Source organism: Phycodurus eques, chromosome 1, assembly GCF_024500275.1.
Source record: "Phycodurus eques isolate BA_2022a chromosome 1, UOR_Pequ_1.1, whole genome shotgun sequence".
Classification (NCBI taxonomy): domain Eukaryota; kingdom Metazoa; phylum Chordata; class Actinopteri; order Syngnathiformes; family Syngnathidae; genus Phycodurus; species Phycodurus eques.
The window spans coordinates 36918220-36936447 of record NC_084525.1 but is presented as its reverse complement, the minus strand read 5'-3'; the positions used below and the strand labels follow the sequence as shown (position 1 = coordinate 36936447).

The window sequence follows — 18228 nt, the reverse complement described above, 5'->3', positions numbered from 1 at the left end:
GAATATAAAGGTGAACTCCAACGTGAAGGTGCATTAGCGTCAGGATCACACCATACGTCGTCGTTTGAGCCAAAATGGACTTCATGGGAGATGACCAAGGAGGAGGCCACTACTGAAAACAAATCATAAAAAAGTGAGACTATTATTTGCCAAACTGCATGTTGACAAGCCACAAAGCTTCAGGGGAATGTCATATGGACAGACAGACATAACTGAAACGTTTTAGCAAGCCACAGCAGCTCTATGCAGACTCAAAAAGGAAGCATACCAAGAAAAGAAAACGCTGTCCCTACTGTGAAGCATGGAGTTAGTTCTGTTATGTTCTGAGGCTGCTTAATTACATCTGGCACAGGGTGTCTTGAATCTGTGACGGATACAATACAATCTCAACACTATCAAGGTATGATAGTGTCCTACCTGGTGTCTTGCCACATGATAATGACCCACTCAGCTAAAAACACCTAAGAATTGCTAAGAGCAAAACATTGGACTATTCTGAAGTGGCCTTCTATGAGCCCTGATCTAAATCCTATTGAACATCTGTGGAAGGAGCTGAAACATGCTGTCTGGAGAAACCACCCTTCAAACCTGAGACAACTGGAGCAGTTTGCTCATGAAGAGTGGGCCAAAATACCTGCTGGGAGGTGCAGAAGTCTCATTGAAAGTTACAAAAATCGTTTGATTGCAGTGATTGCCTCAAAAGGTTGTGTAACAAAATATTAAGTTTAAGGGTCCCATCATTTTTTTTTGTCCAGGCCTGTTTCATGAGTTTTTTTTTTTGTTTGTTTGTTTTGTTTCCCCCATATAATTCTGTTGAACCACAATTCAGAAGCAATGTCTGATTTACATTGGTTAATTTTCATCTTTTTTTTTTTTTTGGTTAGTTTAGTCAGATTTAAGTTCTTTCTATGACCACTAATTTTTCTGTCATTAACAGAGGGGTACCAACAATTTTATCCAAGTGTGGATAAGAGGTGAGCATTCCAGCTTTTATTTCCAGGTATTTACATCTGGCTTTAGTACACATCTTTATTTATTTTTTAAATCCAGCTGTTTTTTTTGTGTGTGATCAAAATTATTGGAGCATGGCATAGCAGTTCGTTATGTTACAATTATTATTAAAACAATAAATAGCTCTGAGCGTCAAGTTCAGATTTGGGTTTTTCCTGTGACTATTTATACTTGTTGGCAATAAAACCAACATAAAAACCAGAGAGCTGTTTATGGGTGAAATTCAAGCAATTGTGAAGCTGAGAGATGATGGAAAACCAAGGCTAGTTTCTTCTGGGTTGGACTTACTAATTCGTGACCAACATGATGGCATCAGCAAAATGAACTCAGAAGTTTAAAGTAACATTTTGTCTGGCAGTTCAAAGTCAAAAAAACTGATTTGGAGAGCCTTCAACATGCAGCAAGATAATGACCCAAAACAACAAAGGTGTTTATCAGCAGTAAGAAGTGGAAGGTTCTGGACTGGTCTGATTTATTGTGAAGGGCTACCAGTTTCATTACACACTGTAATGAAAAAAAATGATCAAAATGTTTGGGGGTAAATCATCTCATCATAGTTATGCCAGCTACCTTTTTCTGTGAATGGTTTGGTCATACACTACAATACTGACCTTTGAACAATTTTTTTCGGTCTGTTCCAATACATTGGCTCAGTTAAATGTGTTATTTCAGCACAAAACTTCTATCTTCTGAAATTTGTATTAGATGTACAGATGTAAATATCTACATCTTTTAAAGTCAAAACCCAAATGTTTTCAGTCTACAGTCAATATGGTGGAAATATTCTCACTGTTTCAATGCCTTTGGAGGGGAGTGTTGTTTGCCAGTTGGAGGATGAAAAATTCTAATGTAAACCGCAACAACGCAAGTGTCTGTTCCACCACTCAGAAAACCTGCTCTGATGCTGCCCCTTTTCTATTTTGCTCAGCATTTTGGAATTATACAGGGACAAATCAACCACAGATGGTGGCGAATTACCAGTTCCCCCTTCAACACTTCCCTCACGAGCTCATGCAACCACTGCTGTGTTATTAGGTTGTGAATTAGCTCCGCTGCTTAATTATCGCCATCTACTTTTACCAGCCCCATCAATAATTTTCATCTCATGCTACTGCTTGAAGGATAAAGAAGACGAAAAATGCATCTTTTACGATTGTGTTTAACGCTTTGTTTGGTCATTCCAGGTTCTGAGTCATGCAGTAGCTTTGGCTCTTCATCCAGTTCACTCTCCCGTCCCAAACGGCCTTTCACCATGTCAGTATCTTTGCGGCCCAAAATCTCCAGTATGCCTTTAATCCACCCAGCTGCAGACACCAAAGGCTCAGCACTCCCTGACATGATGAAGAGTGTCCCGTCACAGCCAACACCTGCCGATCCAACAAATTATTATGTGATGTCACTGGACACCTCGGGGATACCACCTGGCCGCATTCTAGTGAATCCACATACGGGTACCTGTGCTCATTTGTGTACAGTATTTTGTGGTTAAATTGAAGTTTGCACTATTATGATGCTGATAGATTATTTTTTAACTTTTTGCTTTGGTCAATATTTATCGCTTAAAGAGAGAGGAAATACACATTTTCTGTGGGCAAGAATGTGTGTGCCCCCACAGGTCTAAACACGGTATACCGTAGTTTCACGACTATAAGGCGCACCGCACTAAAAAGCACAGTCTCAGTTACGGGGTCTATTTCCGTATTTAACACATACATAAGGCGCACCGTATTATTGAAGAAGAAGAATCACCATTTATTGTCATGAACATGCATGCATGCACACGAAATTTGTTCTCTGCATTTAACCCATCACATTGGGCGCAGGCATGGTAAAACATCCGCTAGCATGGATGCTAGCAGATGTTTTTAAAAAGGCAGCGGGAGCAAAAAGTTCGGTTGTACTTTATTGAAGTATTTAACTCCCATACTCATGTCCTCATGTTATTTTTTATCAATCCTCATCCACAAATCCATCAAAGTCCTCATCTTCTTCCGAAAGTTCTCCATCAAACATGCCGGGTTCCCTCTCGTCATTGTCTGAGTCAGCCTCGTTGCCGGGGGGCTGTTCAGCAATGATGCCGGCTTTCGCGAAAGATTGGACAACAGTCAAAGCAGATGCCTTAGCCCAGGCATCCACAATCCATTCAGATATGGTGGTGTAACTCGCCCGGCCTTGCCTCCCAATCTTAGTAAAGCTGTGTTTGCCATCGGTCATCCATCGCTCCCACGCCACTCGCAACTTTACTTTGAACGCACTGTTTACACCGATGTCCAGCGGTGGGAGTTCCTTTGTCAAGCCTCCCAGAATGATTGCAAGCTCAAGAGTTAATTTGCTGCACTTTTTCACAGCGGCTGTGAGATGGGCGCGCATGGAGTCACAGATCAACCGGGACGGTGACACGTGGAAAAAAAACATCCGGTCTCTTTACGTACACCTCACTCAGCCACTTTCTCATTTTCTCCTCGTCCATCCAGCCTATTTGATTGGCCTTAAGTTTCCAGCCAGTCATCATTTTCTTTAGGCAGCATCTTCTTCTTAAAATCACCATGGGTGGCAGTTTCTGTCCATTACCATGGCAACCAAGCTCAACAGTAAAATTCGACTACTCGTGCCCCGTCGCTACCGTGCTGGTCCCCTTCTTCTCTACAGTGTGGTTCACCTGGATGTTGAAAGTGAGCGGCACCTCGTCCATGTTGGTGATGTGGTTGGGCTGGATGTATTTGTCGTCAATCTTTTTCTGCAGTAGGAACGGAAGATGGCCAGCTTTTCCTTGTAATCTTCCGGAAGTTGCTGCGCCACGGTAGTCCTTGCCCAGATGGATAGATGGCGCCGTTTCATAAAATGAAAGCACCAAGACGGACCTCCTTGAAAATGTTAGACCATCATTTCTTCTGCAAGCGTTGTTGCCCTCAGTCGAATGGTGACTGTAGAGACACTTCTCCTCGCTGTTCTGATCATTAATCCATTGGTCGAGTTGGTCTTCCAACTCGGGCCACCTCTCCTTGTTTCCGCGGAAACTCTGCTTAGTTTTCTTGACTTGGCGAAGCTCGTTTTCCTGCTTCCTCCACTTGCGAACCATGGATTCTTTGACCTTGAATTCTCTTGTGGGTGCTCGATTCCCATGTTCCTCCGCGTAACCGATAGCTTGCAGTTTAAACTGTGCTTCGTAAGCGTGTCTCTTCATAGGTGCCATTTTCGGGGGTCCTTAGCCACACCGTTGTTTATTGCAAAATGCACATACTGGCGCTATATACCCACTGGGGGGCGTGCCTTTAGCGTCCTCCTTTAGCGTCCGCATGATGTCCTCAGTCACGTCCGCCTTTCCTCTATATAAGCAGCGTGTCGGCAGGAAATGCTCCGAGTTAGTCAAGCGGAGTGCTCATCAAAGTCACAGATTTTGGGTCTCTGTGCACACATAAGGCGCCCCGTCCATTTTGGAGAAAATGTAAGACTTTTAAGTGCGTCTTGTGGTCGTGAAAATACGGGACTTATTAATATTGTGTTTATGGAATAAGAATTAAACATAAAGTCATCAATTGTCACCAATTTCCTGAGGTGACCATGTTTGGCAATTTTGCCCTCTGCTGTGGACTGAATTTAACGTCACAAGTGCCCTCACGTTTGCATTGTGAACGAAATCAGGGTAGCAGGCTCCACATTTATGCTGCTGTAACGAGCAGAACTACAGGTTGATTACATGATTGTTCGAACCCAAACTTGCTAGAATATTGTTAAAACCATCACATAATCAACCCATAGTTCTGCTAGTTATCGCGGCATACACAGGGAGCCAGCCCACTATCCTGATATTTGGGTTTGGTCATGTGACGTTCGCAATGCAAGTGTGAGGGCACTTGTGACTTTAATATCAGTTGACAGCAGAGGGTGTTACTGACCAACATGGCTGCCGCCTGGGATTTGTGAAAATTTATGAATTTATCTGTTTAATTCTAATTCCACAAATGCAATTTTAATCAGAATACTGTGTTTAGACAAGTGTGGGCACACACAACATATTCTTGCCCAAAAATGTTTTTCCGTTTCCTTCCCCTTTTAAGGGCAGAACTACAGGTCAGCATGTACTGCACACAGTTGGTCTAAAAAGAGCTAGCTGATACGAACGTTACAAAAGTTTGTCCATCCCTCTCGATTTTTTTGGTACCTTTAATGGTGTGTGGCCTTTAACTTTTACAGGCACAATTATTTTGGCAGTATGTGTGTTTACTTTGCTGGATACATTCTCATGTGGGTTGCTTCACACGTTTTTCTTTACTCTTTTGAATTTATTACGACAGGAAAGCCTTTCATTCATTCTAATAGCAGTGCTGTAGCTTGTAGTCCGGCCAGTGTCACACCCCCTGCCGGCAGGGGCCCACATCAAGGGAAGGTGCCACAGCAGCCGACCTCTGCTGCAAGCCAGCAACAGCACATCAATCCCCTCTACTCACAGGTAAGAGGAAATATTTAAACTGTTTTTTTCTTAAGTATCATGGGTGCCGTAATCTTCATTTAAAGATGATTTCCTCGCAAAGGTTGTCAGCTGCTTAGCTCAATTTGGCCTAATGAGCTACATCCATCCATTCATCCATTTTCTTCCCCTTATATGGAGTCTGTGTGTGGGGGTAGCAGCCTTAGCAGAAAAGCCCAGACTTCCCAGATACAGCCACTTCATCCAGCTCTTCCGGGGTATCCCAAAACATTCCCAGGCCATCCAGAAGACAGTCCCCGCAGTGTGTCCTGGGTCTTCTCCAGGCCTCCTCCCGGTGGAACATGCCCGGAACACCTCAGCAGGGAGGTGTCCAGGAGGCTTCTAAACCACCTCACCTGGCTTGTCTCAATGCAGAGGAGCAGCGGCTCTACTCTGAGCCCTTCCTGGATGAAAAGCTTCTCACCCTAACTTTAAGGGAGAGGCCAAGCACCCCGTGGAGGAAACTAATTTTGACCGCTTGTATTTGTTATCTTGGTGACCATAGGTGAGGGGGGGAATGTAGATTGACCGGTAAAGTGTGAGCTTGCCTTTTTCACCACAACAGACCGATGCCGAGTTTGCATCACACCGCACCAATCCACCTGTCAATCTCCTACTCCATTCTTCCCTCACTCGTGAACAAGACCCCAAGATAGTTGAACTCCTCCACCTGGGGCAGGAGCTTATCCCAACCTGGTAAGGGAACTCCACCACTTTTCTGGCTGAGGACCATGGCCTTAGATGGCCATCCCAAGTGCTTCACACTCTGCCATGAACTCCTCCAGCAGAAGTTGGAAATTGAGGCTTGATGTGAACAATAGAACCACATCATCTTCAAAAAGTAGGGACCCAATACTGAGGTCACCAAACCTTGACACCATTATGACCTTGGTTTGCACCTAGTCATTCTGTCCTGAACCAGAAGCAGATTCCAACTCTTACCGGAAACAAATCCGCCTTACTTTGATGCTGGTCTTACAGTGACTGAACCGCCCGTGATGGGGGGTTCACTACCCCATGCTCCCAGTGCACCCCCCACAAGACTCCCTGAGGGACATGATTGACAGCCTTCTCCAAGTCCACTGTGGACATGTAAACTGGTTGGCTGAACTCTCATGCAACCTCCAGAAATCTGCTGTTGGAAAGAAGAGCTGGTCCACTGCTCCATGGCCAGAAAGAAAACCAATACTGCTCCTTCTGAATCTAAGGTTTCGACTTCCTGATGGACCCTCCTCTCCAGAAGCCCCGAATAGAAGTTATTGGAGGCTGAGGAGCGTGGTCCCCCTGTATTGTGCAAATACTGCAGATGCTACTCAGGCACATGAGTGCCCAGTATTGGTCAACAACAGATATGCAAATAGTGCAGCGTGGCTTCAGGTCCTGAGAGGCTGTAATTCTCAGGAACTTGGTCTCGGCAGTTGACACAGGGCAGTTGGACAGTGTGAGGGGCAGCTGTGGCAAAGAATGTCTCCTGAAGTCCTCGATCATCTCTACAGTCTTGAGCGTGTTTAGCTCCAGCCCCTCCACTTCCTGTCGACACGCAGACTCGTCACCGTTTGTGATGAGGCCGATGACTGTGGTATCATCTGCAAACTTCAGGAGTTTGACAACCGGGTGCATTGAGGTGCAGTCGTTCGTTTAGAGAGAGAGAAGAGCAGCGGAGAGAGGACACAACCTTGTTGTGCCCCGGTGCTGGTGATGCGTGTAGATGAGGTGGTGTCCCCCAGCCTCACATGCTTGTTCCTGCCCATCAGTAAGCTGTAAATCCACTGACAGATGGCAAGTGAGACACTGAGCTGGAGGAGAGTAGTTCGGTAATGATGGTGTTGAACGCAGAGCTGAAGTCCACGAACATGATCCTCGCCTATGTCCCCGTGCCGTTGAGGTGTTCTAGGATGAAATGCAGTCTCATGTTGACTACATCATCCACAGACCAGTTTTCTCTGTAGGAAAACTGCAGGGGGTCCAGTAGGGGACCTGTGACGCTATTGAGGTGTTCCAGCACGAGGTGTTCAAAGGACTTCATGACCACAGATGCCAGGGTGACAGGCCTGTAGTCATTCAGACCCAAGATTGCAGGTTTCTTGGGGACTGGGTTGATGGTGGAGTGTTTGACGGTACTTCGCACAGTTCCAGAGATCTATTGAAGATCGGTGTGAAGACTGGAACGAGCTGGCCCGTGCAGACTTTGAGTCATGATGGGGACACAAGGTCTGGGCCTGCCGCTGTTAATCTTTTGTTGTTTTGAAGATGGATGGTGAACGCAGAAGTCAGAGGTGTGATGGTGGTTGGTGGTGCGGCTGGGTGGGTGTGGGGTGTGAAAGTGTCCTTTTCAAATCTGCAGTAGAAGGTGTTCCAAGTCTTCGGCTCGTCTTTTATTGTTCTCAGCTTGGGGGTTGGTCGCTTGTAATTGGTTAACAGCTGTTTCTAGCGCGATTATACAGGGCCCTATCCCCACTTCGATATGCATCCTCTTTAGCCTGGCGAAGTTGCTTAAGTTTGGCAGTGAACCATGCTTTGTTATTGAACGTGCGAAATGACTTTGTTGGTACACACACCTCTTCACAGGATGTGACAGTGTCCGTATATTCATCCAGGCTGTCAGCTGAATTTTCAAAGACACTCAAGTCTGTGCAGTCTGGACAGCTTTGTAGTTCTATCTTTGCTTCGTTTTCACCGTAGGCTTTGCACATTTTTCTTGCCTGTATGTTGGTATTAAGTGAATTAAGCAGTGATCAGACGAGCCCAGCGCTGCAAATAAAGGTCACCCACCTCTCCCACAGGAAGATTTTACAAAAGGGCAGAAGTGGGGGCGCAGAAAGCATTTATAATGGGGACCACAGAAGAAGAAATAACAGGAGGAGGAGCACTGAGCTACATACACAGTTTAGTGAATTTGGCGGCATTTTCTTGTCAGGCAGTAACAGATTTTGTGTAATTATACATCCACTTCATTAAACAAAGGTTGACCTGGTTACAGAGGCAACAAAAAAAGAAAATCAAGCTGTATTTGCATTTTGTTTTTTTCTACTTTAAAACTCAAATCAAATTACCAGTCGTTATCTCCAAACATATCCAATTACCAAAAGAGACACAGACCTTTCCGCTTGGCCTGCCTGTATCTGTCGGCTGTCTCCAAAGTTCCACAGTGGCCTGACCACTCAGATAGGACTCTTCCTTCAACTTGATGGCATTCCTCCCAGTCAGTGTCCACCAACGGGTTCGCAGAGTGCACCCACGAGAGGCACAGACCACCTTACAGCCACAGCTTTTGATCAGCCACCTCAACAATGGATATGTTGATGTGCCTTTTTATTTATTCATGTATTGTCTGTCAGTTCGTATTTTATTTGTGTTGCATTGCTACTTTTTGTCCTGGACCAGGACACTCAGAGGCTTTCCTGGTTAAACACTTCCAAATAAAGTAAAATAAAAATAAAATGGAGGCATGGAACATGGCCCACTCAGACTCAATTTCCTCTGCCTCCCCGGGACATTGCTGCCGGAGGTGTGAGTTCAAACTCCTTTTTTAGAAGAAGAATAATCGCCTTTTATTGTCATGAACACGAAATTTGTTCTCTGCATTTAACCCATCACAGTGAACACATACACATGTTAGTGGAACACACTGGAGCAGGGGGCAGGTGAAGCGCCCGGGGAGCGTTTCGGGGTATCAGTGTCTTGCTCAAGGACACCACAGCCGTGAGTCCGGGGGATGTTGGCGGATGGTCCAGTCGGGATCTTGAACCTCTGTCCCCCATGGTGGCAGGCGATGATCTTAACCATGGCTGCCAGAGTGTGCAGAGGACTCTGCAAGACATTCCTCGCATGCCCTCACAATATGTTTGGGCCTGCCAGGTTGCTTCCTCTTCTACCATCTAAGCAAGCGCACCAACGGGTAGTGATCAGTAGACCGCTCCGCCCCCCTCTTCACCTAAGTCATAGTCCATCATCGAACTGCCATCTAGAATGTCCTTGGGCCAAGTGTACATATTGACACCCTTATGTCAGAACGTGGTGTTTGTTATGAACAATGTGTGACAAAAACAGAAGTCCAATAACAAAGCACCACTCTGGTTCTGGTCACGGGGGCCGTTTTCACTGTCATTGAACACACACAGTAGAACAAGGTTAGCTCTCCAGTACCCCCTCCAATGACCCCAAAAAGGGTGGGTACAATGAGCTCATGGTTGGTGTGTGGCGACAGACAACAGTCAGGGGACCCATCCCCCCACCTGAAGGTGGAGGGAGGCTACCCTTTCACCCACCAGAGTAAATCCCTATGTATTGGCATCGAGCTTGGGGGCAATAAGTATTTCCATACCTCCTCTCTCACTAGTGGGAACTCCAGAGGGCAATCGAGTTCAACCCCTCAGGACGACTGGTTACGGAACCAAAGCTGTGCATCAAGGCAAGCCTAATTATATCTAGTTGGAACTGCTTGACCTCGTACACCGGCTCAGGCGTGACATTCCACATCCCTAGATAGAGCGAGCCTCTTCAGCCGTGGATTGCCGAGGTCCCTACTGCCCAGCTCGCAACCCATTTTGTGCCTGCCCCTTAGTGGTCCAGGCCAGTCCACCAGGCGCTCGCCATCGAGCCCCACCTCGAGGCCTGGCTCCAGAAGGGGGGGAACCTTTGTGACCCGCGTCCAGGCGAGTGAAACCAAGGACCAATAATTTTATCCATAGGAGATAATTTGATGAAAGTTCAGTGAGGCTTGAATTAGGCAGTGTAGTTTCCTATAATTCCTTCATTCTTGGTATAGTGACAAAATTTAGGATACCTGTGAACTGCTTCACTTTATTTAAAAAAAAAAAAATGCATCAGATTTCTCTTCTAAATCTGCCACTATAGTCATAGTAAATTGGACGTAACATTTTACAGTTGAGAGCCGACAAACTTCCTTTCACCTAGTCTCAACCTTTTTCTTCTTCCCTTGTCTCCTCAGCCAATGTGTCATCCATTCCAGGCGTCCTCTGAGCCTCTTCACAACTCAGTCTCTTACCATCTTCCTCCTCAGTTCCTGCCAGTCTGTGCTAACCAACAGTACACTGTGGTACATAAATTTTACAATTAATTTTTCTCTCTGATGTTTAAAATTATTTTTGTTTAGTGTATTATAAATACGTTTTTGTTCTATTTAAACTGTTTTTCTATACAACCTTTTATTTACTATGTCACCCTGAATACTTTTGAAAACCTATGTAGGTGGAAAGTAAATCCAGAAGGAAATGATGTCCTCATTTTTGACCTGGTTTTAGTTAACTCTGTGGCCTCCGCAACTAATTATGCCTGTAGAAAGCTCCATTAATATTTAATTCATCACCAGATGTTAGTGCTGAATAATCCATGACTAAAAACACTACTTTTACAATAACATGTCAGAAGTTGTCATGTGGTACTGATATGGATAAATAATGCTCACTTTTGGCTCCACTTGTCTCTGTAGACATGGGGTCATATTTAAGCGCTGCATCTAAAACTGCTTATAACCTTGATTTAGTGCTTAGCTTGTAAATTAAAGTCTTAATTGGTAAACCTGTATTGATCGACAATTAAAATTTACTTTTACCCTAGTTCTCGCCGCCATTGACCTTGAGTCAGTGTTTATGCTGCATTTAATGACCTCTTGTCAATAACACCACCTCATTATTACTGTGGAAGTAGGCATCAGTTGATTTTACATCTCTTTTCCAGCCTGAAACCATCAACACCCAATTTAGTCACATGACTCTGGCGCAGCAGTCGCCCAGCAACAGCGGAGCTCCGGCCGCAGATGCCCGCCATTATGCAGCACTGTACCACAATCCTACCCCGGTGGTGTTGCATGGAGCACCCTCGCAGCAAGTTTCTAACTACATGGTTGCAGGACCCTCAGGGGGACACCCAGAGATGCTCCAAGGCCAGCCGGTTTCACTTCCAACTCCAGGACCTCACCATGCCTATCCCAGCAGTATGACTGGTCATGCTGCTTTTCCTGGGTCCACTCTGAACCAGCAACACACCAGCGTGCTGCAGCAACACACCTACATTCATCAGCCGGTCCAGCAGGTAGCTCAGCAAGTGTACATCAGTCAATTAAATAAGATTCCACTCGTTCCTTTCATTTGATGTTTGAATTTGTGTTTGTGCTTCTTCCAGATAGCCGCATGCTACTGTTCATCAACCCACCATCCTCAGTGCTCCAGCCACCAGCACCAATGCCGTCCGCCTGTAAACCATTTGCAGCATAACGGCTCTCACAGCCAAATCCTGCCCCAGCAGCAAGGTAAGATTCTCACACTTAACGTGTGGATTAAAAAACTGTTGGTTGCCCTTGACATTCTTGTTGAACTTGCTGTGATATAACGTAGTGAGACCTCCTTTATACCATGCTTTGAACAAAGGGTACAACAATTAATCGATTAATCGACAACTAATTATCATATTAATCTATTTTGTTTACTGATTAATCATTTTGAGACTTTGTTTAACTTAAAAATTTCCTAATCCTTGGAATTTGAGGCTCAACTGTAAATATTCTCCCATTTCTGAAGTCCTTCATGAAAGCACACTGATTATCTTTGTTTTTCATCAAAATAAGAAATTTGAAAACATGATCAACATTTTTGATGATTTTCTGATGGATGTAACAGACTAAACCAGTAATTCAATCCTAATTAAATTATGTTTGAGCATTTTCTGCATAGTCAATTTGAAATGTCCTGATTTTGAATAAATTCATGAAAATTATAATCGACAGATTAATCGATCTCCTGCCTCCTGGGGACATGTTAGCATGCGTTTGTTAGCCACTTGGACGTAACCTCAGAGTCCACAGCTCACAAGGCTCTGTGAGCAAAGTCAGTGTTATATGCAGTAGATTTCGTTGGGCTGTTAGGCAATCTTGGCATTCATTGCACATGAGAGTCAATGTTACCAGCAGGACATCGATGGCATGGGATGGAAGCCCATCTTAGAGCGCTCCAACCCGGGTACAGGCTACACTCGTCGTCGGACCGCTCCGGAAAGCGGGGATTTTGAGAAGAATAAAAATCCACCCGAATGCACAAGGAAAAACACTTACTGTCCAAGTGGAATTAAATTGTCCTCTCTTCAAGTGTAGTGGCTGTGTACACAATGAAAAACGGTACTGGCTGGCCACTGACTGGGTGCACAAGTATTGTTTACAATGGGAAAAATAAAATGCAGTCAAATACACGAATACTGGACACTAAAAGCTTATACAATATTATGTATGAGTAAAGTAAATTACATATAAATAATATAGTCATGAAAAAATATTAGACCAATTCTTGTTCATTTTTAATGTCCGGTGCAACTAAAAGTATATTTGTATATATGATGTCCGCGACATTCTACGCGCAACAAACATTTTTTTTGCCGTGTGCTCGTCAAGTGACGCAAAGGGGCCACGCGGGCCAATGCGTCAGTCACGTGATGCAATGCGGGCGTTGTCGGCCGCGCGAGCGCGGGAGTATAAATAGGCCTTTAGTCCTCAACACATATAGGTTGGAGTAAAAACCCTTGCAATATGTTTCAAATCAACTTTTTGCACCCTGTCTCAGCCTTATCTATGAGATCCAAGAGGAATATTGATGAGAGGCGGGATGCGGGGCCGGGACGCTGTCTGAGAGGCCTCTATGAATCTCACAGTGAACCGGTCTCTTTTTCAGCCCCTCAGTCTTCGCCTGCAGGCCATGGCTCTGATGGTGCCGTACAAGTGGACAATGGGAACGCAAAATCAATCTTAAACTCAGTTTAGTGGATGGATTTAATCCCTCTGTTGCAAACTGGCATCCCTCAAAAACAGTGAGGGGACAGCCACCCATTATGTGTCTGAGGAATCACAATCGTCTGCTGAAATGGAATAAATCTGGCGCATTTATAATTGCGGTCATTTCATGCTCGGTTTGTATGGGAAAATGGGACATGGGTGGATAAAAATAGCCACCCCCTTGCTCCTCATGGGGTGCTTTCATTGTACTTTTCTCCCAGGAGGCGTACTGCAGACACCTTCACAAAAGGATGTCCTCTATTGTCGCTCGCAGCACCTCACGTGTGTCACTGGAGACTACATTTTCAAATGTCTTGCCTTGTCACCTTGACATTGTCCCCCTCTGGCCAGGAGCCAACGCCACCATTTCATATTGCCTGAGTGTTTTTGCCATTAATAAGAAATTGATGCTTTTTTTTTTCTCTCAACCTTTATTTGGTCACTCATGTTGCTGTTTTAGGCCACTGCAGGCTAAATCAGATATATTGACTTTCTCATTTAGCCCAAGTGCTTCTGCCTTGCTTTGCTGTAACAGCTCAACTCACTGCACTGCTCAGGTCTCCGTCTGTTTTTCCGCAACTGATGCACTGGGTGTTTGTTGTTGGTTATTGTTTATCCCGAAAAGACCCTATTAAAAGCAGCTTGATCTTGCTGGTCAAGCGTTTCAATCCATTCTCGCCTCTTCTTGTAGTGTGGCCAAAGTCCTTTCCCTTTTTTTGTTTGTCAGTGCACCAGCCTGTGATGTCAAGCCCAGCGCCCTACCAGACTATAGTGGGCATGCAGCCAACACCCAACTTTGCTCTCACCGGTTTCCAGCAAAGCAATATTGGCAGCCAGATGCAAGGCATGATGGTCCAGTACTCCCCAATGCAGTCTTACCAGGTATGCAAATACACCAGTCAGCCACAACATGTGACCACTTGCACAATGAGATCCAATACAAGGGCTGCATCAAAATGTCTGCCTTTACAAAAATATTCATGCTCAGTTCATTGTTATTGTTGGTGAGTTTTTAATCTAATATTTGGACTCATTGCCAGTATAACTTTGTGGCCAGTCAGTATAAATCATTTTGTCCAAACAACTCTCTAAATCGAAGCTACTGGCTTTAAATCCACAGAAAGTGAGGAAAAGAGACAAGTGGTGATTTTTAGAAAATACAACAGACATTTTTGTTCTAAACATTAAAAATGCACACACAGCAAATGTTGATCAAGTCTTTGCTCTTGTATTAACTTATTTCATTGGTCCATCGCAGGTGTCTGTGCCACAGCATACAGGGCCGATGTTGGTGTCGTCGTGCCCACCAGGACAAGGCGCGGTGACAGTCGCTGGCGTACAGCCCTGCTACAGCCTTCTCCCTGCTCCGAACCAGCACACTACCATGAGGTAGGATCAAAATGCTGATAACGCACCTACACACATTTTCTTGTTAAGGCAACAGCCCTAATGTATAATATGTAAATCCAGGGGAGAAGGAAATGAGGATGCATACAATTAGCAAAAGTTGTATTTTTTAAATTTAAATGCTATGTTACCATTTTGATTTATTGGAATTTCCCCAAATCATGCATATCATACATTTTTATATATATTTTTTTTTTATATTTTTTTATATTAAGGGGATTTTTTTATTTATTTTTTTTATTTATTCATATAAGACACAAATGCCGTTTGCACTTGTAATGACCAGGCTAACTTGAATTTGCTAATCTCAAATGCAATTTACCTCATGCCAATTTGCATTTATCAAACTATTATTTATTTATTTATTTGTATTTCAGTATTTTACCAATTAGTATTTTTATTTCGTTATAGTATTTTAAACTTTAGCCTAATTTGTATGTGCAATTATTGACTGAATTCTGTATTGAGTGTTTCAGTCATCCTTTGTTTAGATTTGTTAAAGTGATTACATCATTTACTTGCTGCTCTGTGTGCCTTAATTGCCCCACTGGGACAAATAGTTGTTTTTAATTGAGTTTAATTGAATTTAAAAACAAAATGTAAGTTCAGTTCAGTCCATAAAATTAATTTACACATCATGAAATACATTTTATTGTTCGTCTTTTGATGGTCAAAATCCACTTGGGTCAAATTGTGCTGTGATTCATGTTGATTATTTCAGAACAAGCAGTTTTTTTCTCTGCTGTGTCCCAAAATAATATTTGCAGGTAACACTGCCCGTCACTCGTGAACGGGCTTCTTATTTGTAGATGTAACATGCCTAACGAGTGTATGCCCAAAGCACCTTATGAGCACAGGTCTTCAAGATGCCATTACCGCAATACTTGAAGTGCCGCGTCTTTGTGTTGCTGATGATTGTCAACTGAGAGATCCCTTCCAATTTCATTTTGGCCATTTACCCCCTTGGCTGCGCTCTCATGCAGTCGTGGGATGCGCCAGGCTCTCATTATAACAGATTGATAGAACTAGTTCGCATAAAGCAAACCATGTAATTAGTTTTTGCCTCCACGGACCCAATCAATCTGGAAATTGCCAATTGTAGCACCTCTGGGACCATTACACGTGGCCGTACAGTATCCGTGGCAAAACCAAAGACAGCGAGGACCCGAGGGAAGGAAGCACGCGCATTCTAGGAGAGGTTATGTTGTCATAGTTTCAGGTGTGAAATTAGGCCGTTTTTAGCAGGACAGCCTGTGCTGAAATGATTTATGCGGTAGCATCGGAACCGCTTTTCGGCTACTCCCACAAGGGCCGCCTGTCCACCTGCAGTCTGTGTTTCGCCAGCTGTACTCTAGTCCCCACAGGCAGGCTGCTTACAGAGCCGAGCGCCTGGTTTGCAGAGAGATTTACGTTCACTTTCAAATTTAATACACCAGCTGTAGTGTTGAGCTTGCACAACTCCTCCTTATGGGTACCAAGTTGCCTCAACACATTTACTACTTTTCGTCTGAACTGTCTAGCTCTGAGATTGACTCGGTGTTAGACATTTCTATTGAATTGAATTGATGAAGGCATATTTTAGGTATATCACACTTCATCACAAAGCCAACATGCCCTCAACATAGATTCCGGTTGACTTCAAATGCTGATGATTTGATGTTTACTGTAGAAACACCTTCCTTCACAGTTCCACAATGAGCTTCCTGCCTTCCCCAATGATGGAGCAGCTCCAGTTCCCTCAGAACTCATCCTCCTGTGTTGCTCAGCAGAATCCAGGTCAGTGGTACACAGGTACAGCTTCCATCTAAAACCAGTCATTAGTGGTAATATGTCAAGCGCCATTAAAGTCACTTCTGGGTATGAGCTGATGGAATGTGTTTTGAGCTCTGTGGCCCATTTGAAGTGTGAATATCGTGAATTACCGTACTTTTAGTGGCATTCATGTATCATAATGGAAGAAAAGGGCGGTGGCCGAAGGCGGGGACCTTGGCGATCTGATCCCCGGCTACAGAAGCTGGCTCTAGGGACGTGGAATGTCACCTCTGTGGCAGGGTAGGAGCCCGAGCTGGTGTGTGAGGTCGAGATGTTCCGACTAGATATAGTCGGACGCACAGCTTGAGCTCTGGTACCAGTCCTCTCGTGAGGGGTTGGACTCTCTTCCACTCTGGAGTTGCCCACGGTGAGAGGCGCCGAGCAGGTGTGGGTATACTTATTGCTCCCCGGCTGTACTTTGGGGTTCACCCCGGTGGACGAGAGAGTAGCCTCCCTCCGCCTTCGGGTGGGGGGACGGGTCCTGACTGTTGTTTGGCCTTATGCACCAAACAGCAGTTCAGAGTACCCACCCTTTTTGGAGTCCTTGGAGGGGATCCAGCCCCAAGTGGAGGAGTTCTGCTGGGGGACTTCAATGTTCACGTGGGCAATGACAGTGAGACCTGGAAGGGTGTCATTGGGAGTAACGGTCCCCCCGATCAGAACCCGAGCGGTGTTCTGTTATTGGACTTCTGTGCTCATCACGGATTGTCCATAACGAACACCATGTTCAAGCATAAGGGTTTCCACACGTGCACTTGGCACCAGGACACCTTAGGTCGCAGTTCCATGATCGACTTTGTGGTCGTGTCATCAGAGTTGCGGGCGCATGTCTTGGACACTCTGGTAAAGAGAGGGGCGGAGCTGTCAACTGATCACCTCCTCCTGAATCAGTTGTATCTCAGATTCAGGAGGAGCAGTGTAGTTTTCGTCCTGGCCGTGGAACAGTGGACCAGCTCTACACCCTTGGCAGGGTCCTCGAGGGTGCATGGGAGTTCGCCCAACCAGTCTACATGTGTTTTGTGGACTTGGAGAAGGTGTTCGACCGTGTCTCTCGGCGGGTCCTGTGGGGGGTGCTTCGGGAGTATGGGGTACCGAACCCCCTGATACGGGCTGTTCAGTCCCTATACGACCGGAGTCAGAGTTTGGTCCGCATATCCGGCAGTAAGTCGGACTCGTTTCCGGTGAGGGTTGGACTCCGCCAAGGCTGCTCTTTGTCACCGATTCTGTTCATAACTTTTACGGACAGAATTTCTAGGCATAGCCGAGACGTAGAGGGGGTCCGGTTTGGTGGCCTCAGTATTGTATCTCTGCTTTTTGCAGATGTGGTTCTGTTGGCTTAATCAAGCTGTGACCTCCAACTCTCACTGGAGCAGTTCGCAGCTGAGTGTGAAGCAACTGGGATGAGAATCAGCACCTCCAAATCTGAGACCATGGGCCTCAGTCGGAAAAGGGTGTCGTGCCCTCTCCAGGTCGGGGATGAGATCCTGCCCCAAGTGGAGGAGTTCAAGTATCTTGGGGTCTTCTTCACGAGTGAGGGAAGAATGGAACGGGAGATCGACAGGCATATCGGTGCAGCATCTGCAGTGATGCAGACTTTGTATCGATCCGTTGCGGTAAAGAAGGAGCTAAGCCGAAAGGCGAAGCTCTCGATTTACCGGTCGATCCACGTTCCTACCCTCACCTATGGTCACGAGCTGTGGGTCGTGACCGAAAGAACAAGATCCCGGATATAAGTGGCCGAAATGAGTTC

General features: G+C 45.2%; 1 protein-coding gene across 19 annotated transcripts in view; it reads left to right on the top strand.

The window, feature by feature from the left end:
* LOC133410071 (R3H domain-containing protein 1-like) overlaps positions 1-18228 on the top strand; it is a 58907-nt gene that overhangs the window by 26689 nt on the left and 13990 nt on the right. For 17 of the 19 annotated variants that reach the window (XM_061690919.1, XM_061690821.1, XM_061690911.1 and 14 more), the window contains 8 exons: positions 2196-2462; positions 5307-5461; positions 10431-10538; positions 11180-11533; positions 11624-11750; positions 13987-14141; positions 14518-14648; positions 16336-16442. In XM_061690919.1, coding sequence (XP_061546903.1) covers positions 2196-2462; positions 5307-5461; positions 10431-10538; positions 11180-11533; positions 11624-11750; positions 13987-14141; positions 14518-14648; positions 16336-16442 — 1404 coding nt within the window. The remainder of the gene's footprint in view (positions 1-2195; positions 2463-5306; positions 5462-10430; positions 10539-11179; positions 11534-11623; positions 11751-13986; positions 14142-14517; positions 14649-16335; positions 16443-18228) is intronic. The other 2 variants (XM_061690903.1, XM_061690887.1) reach the window with 1 other exon arrangement.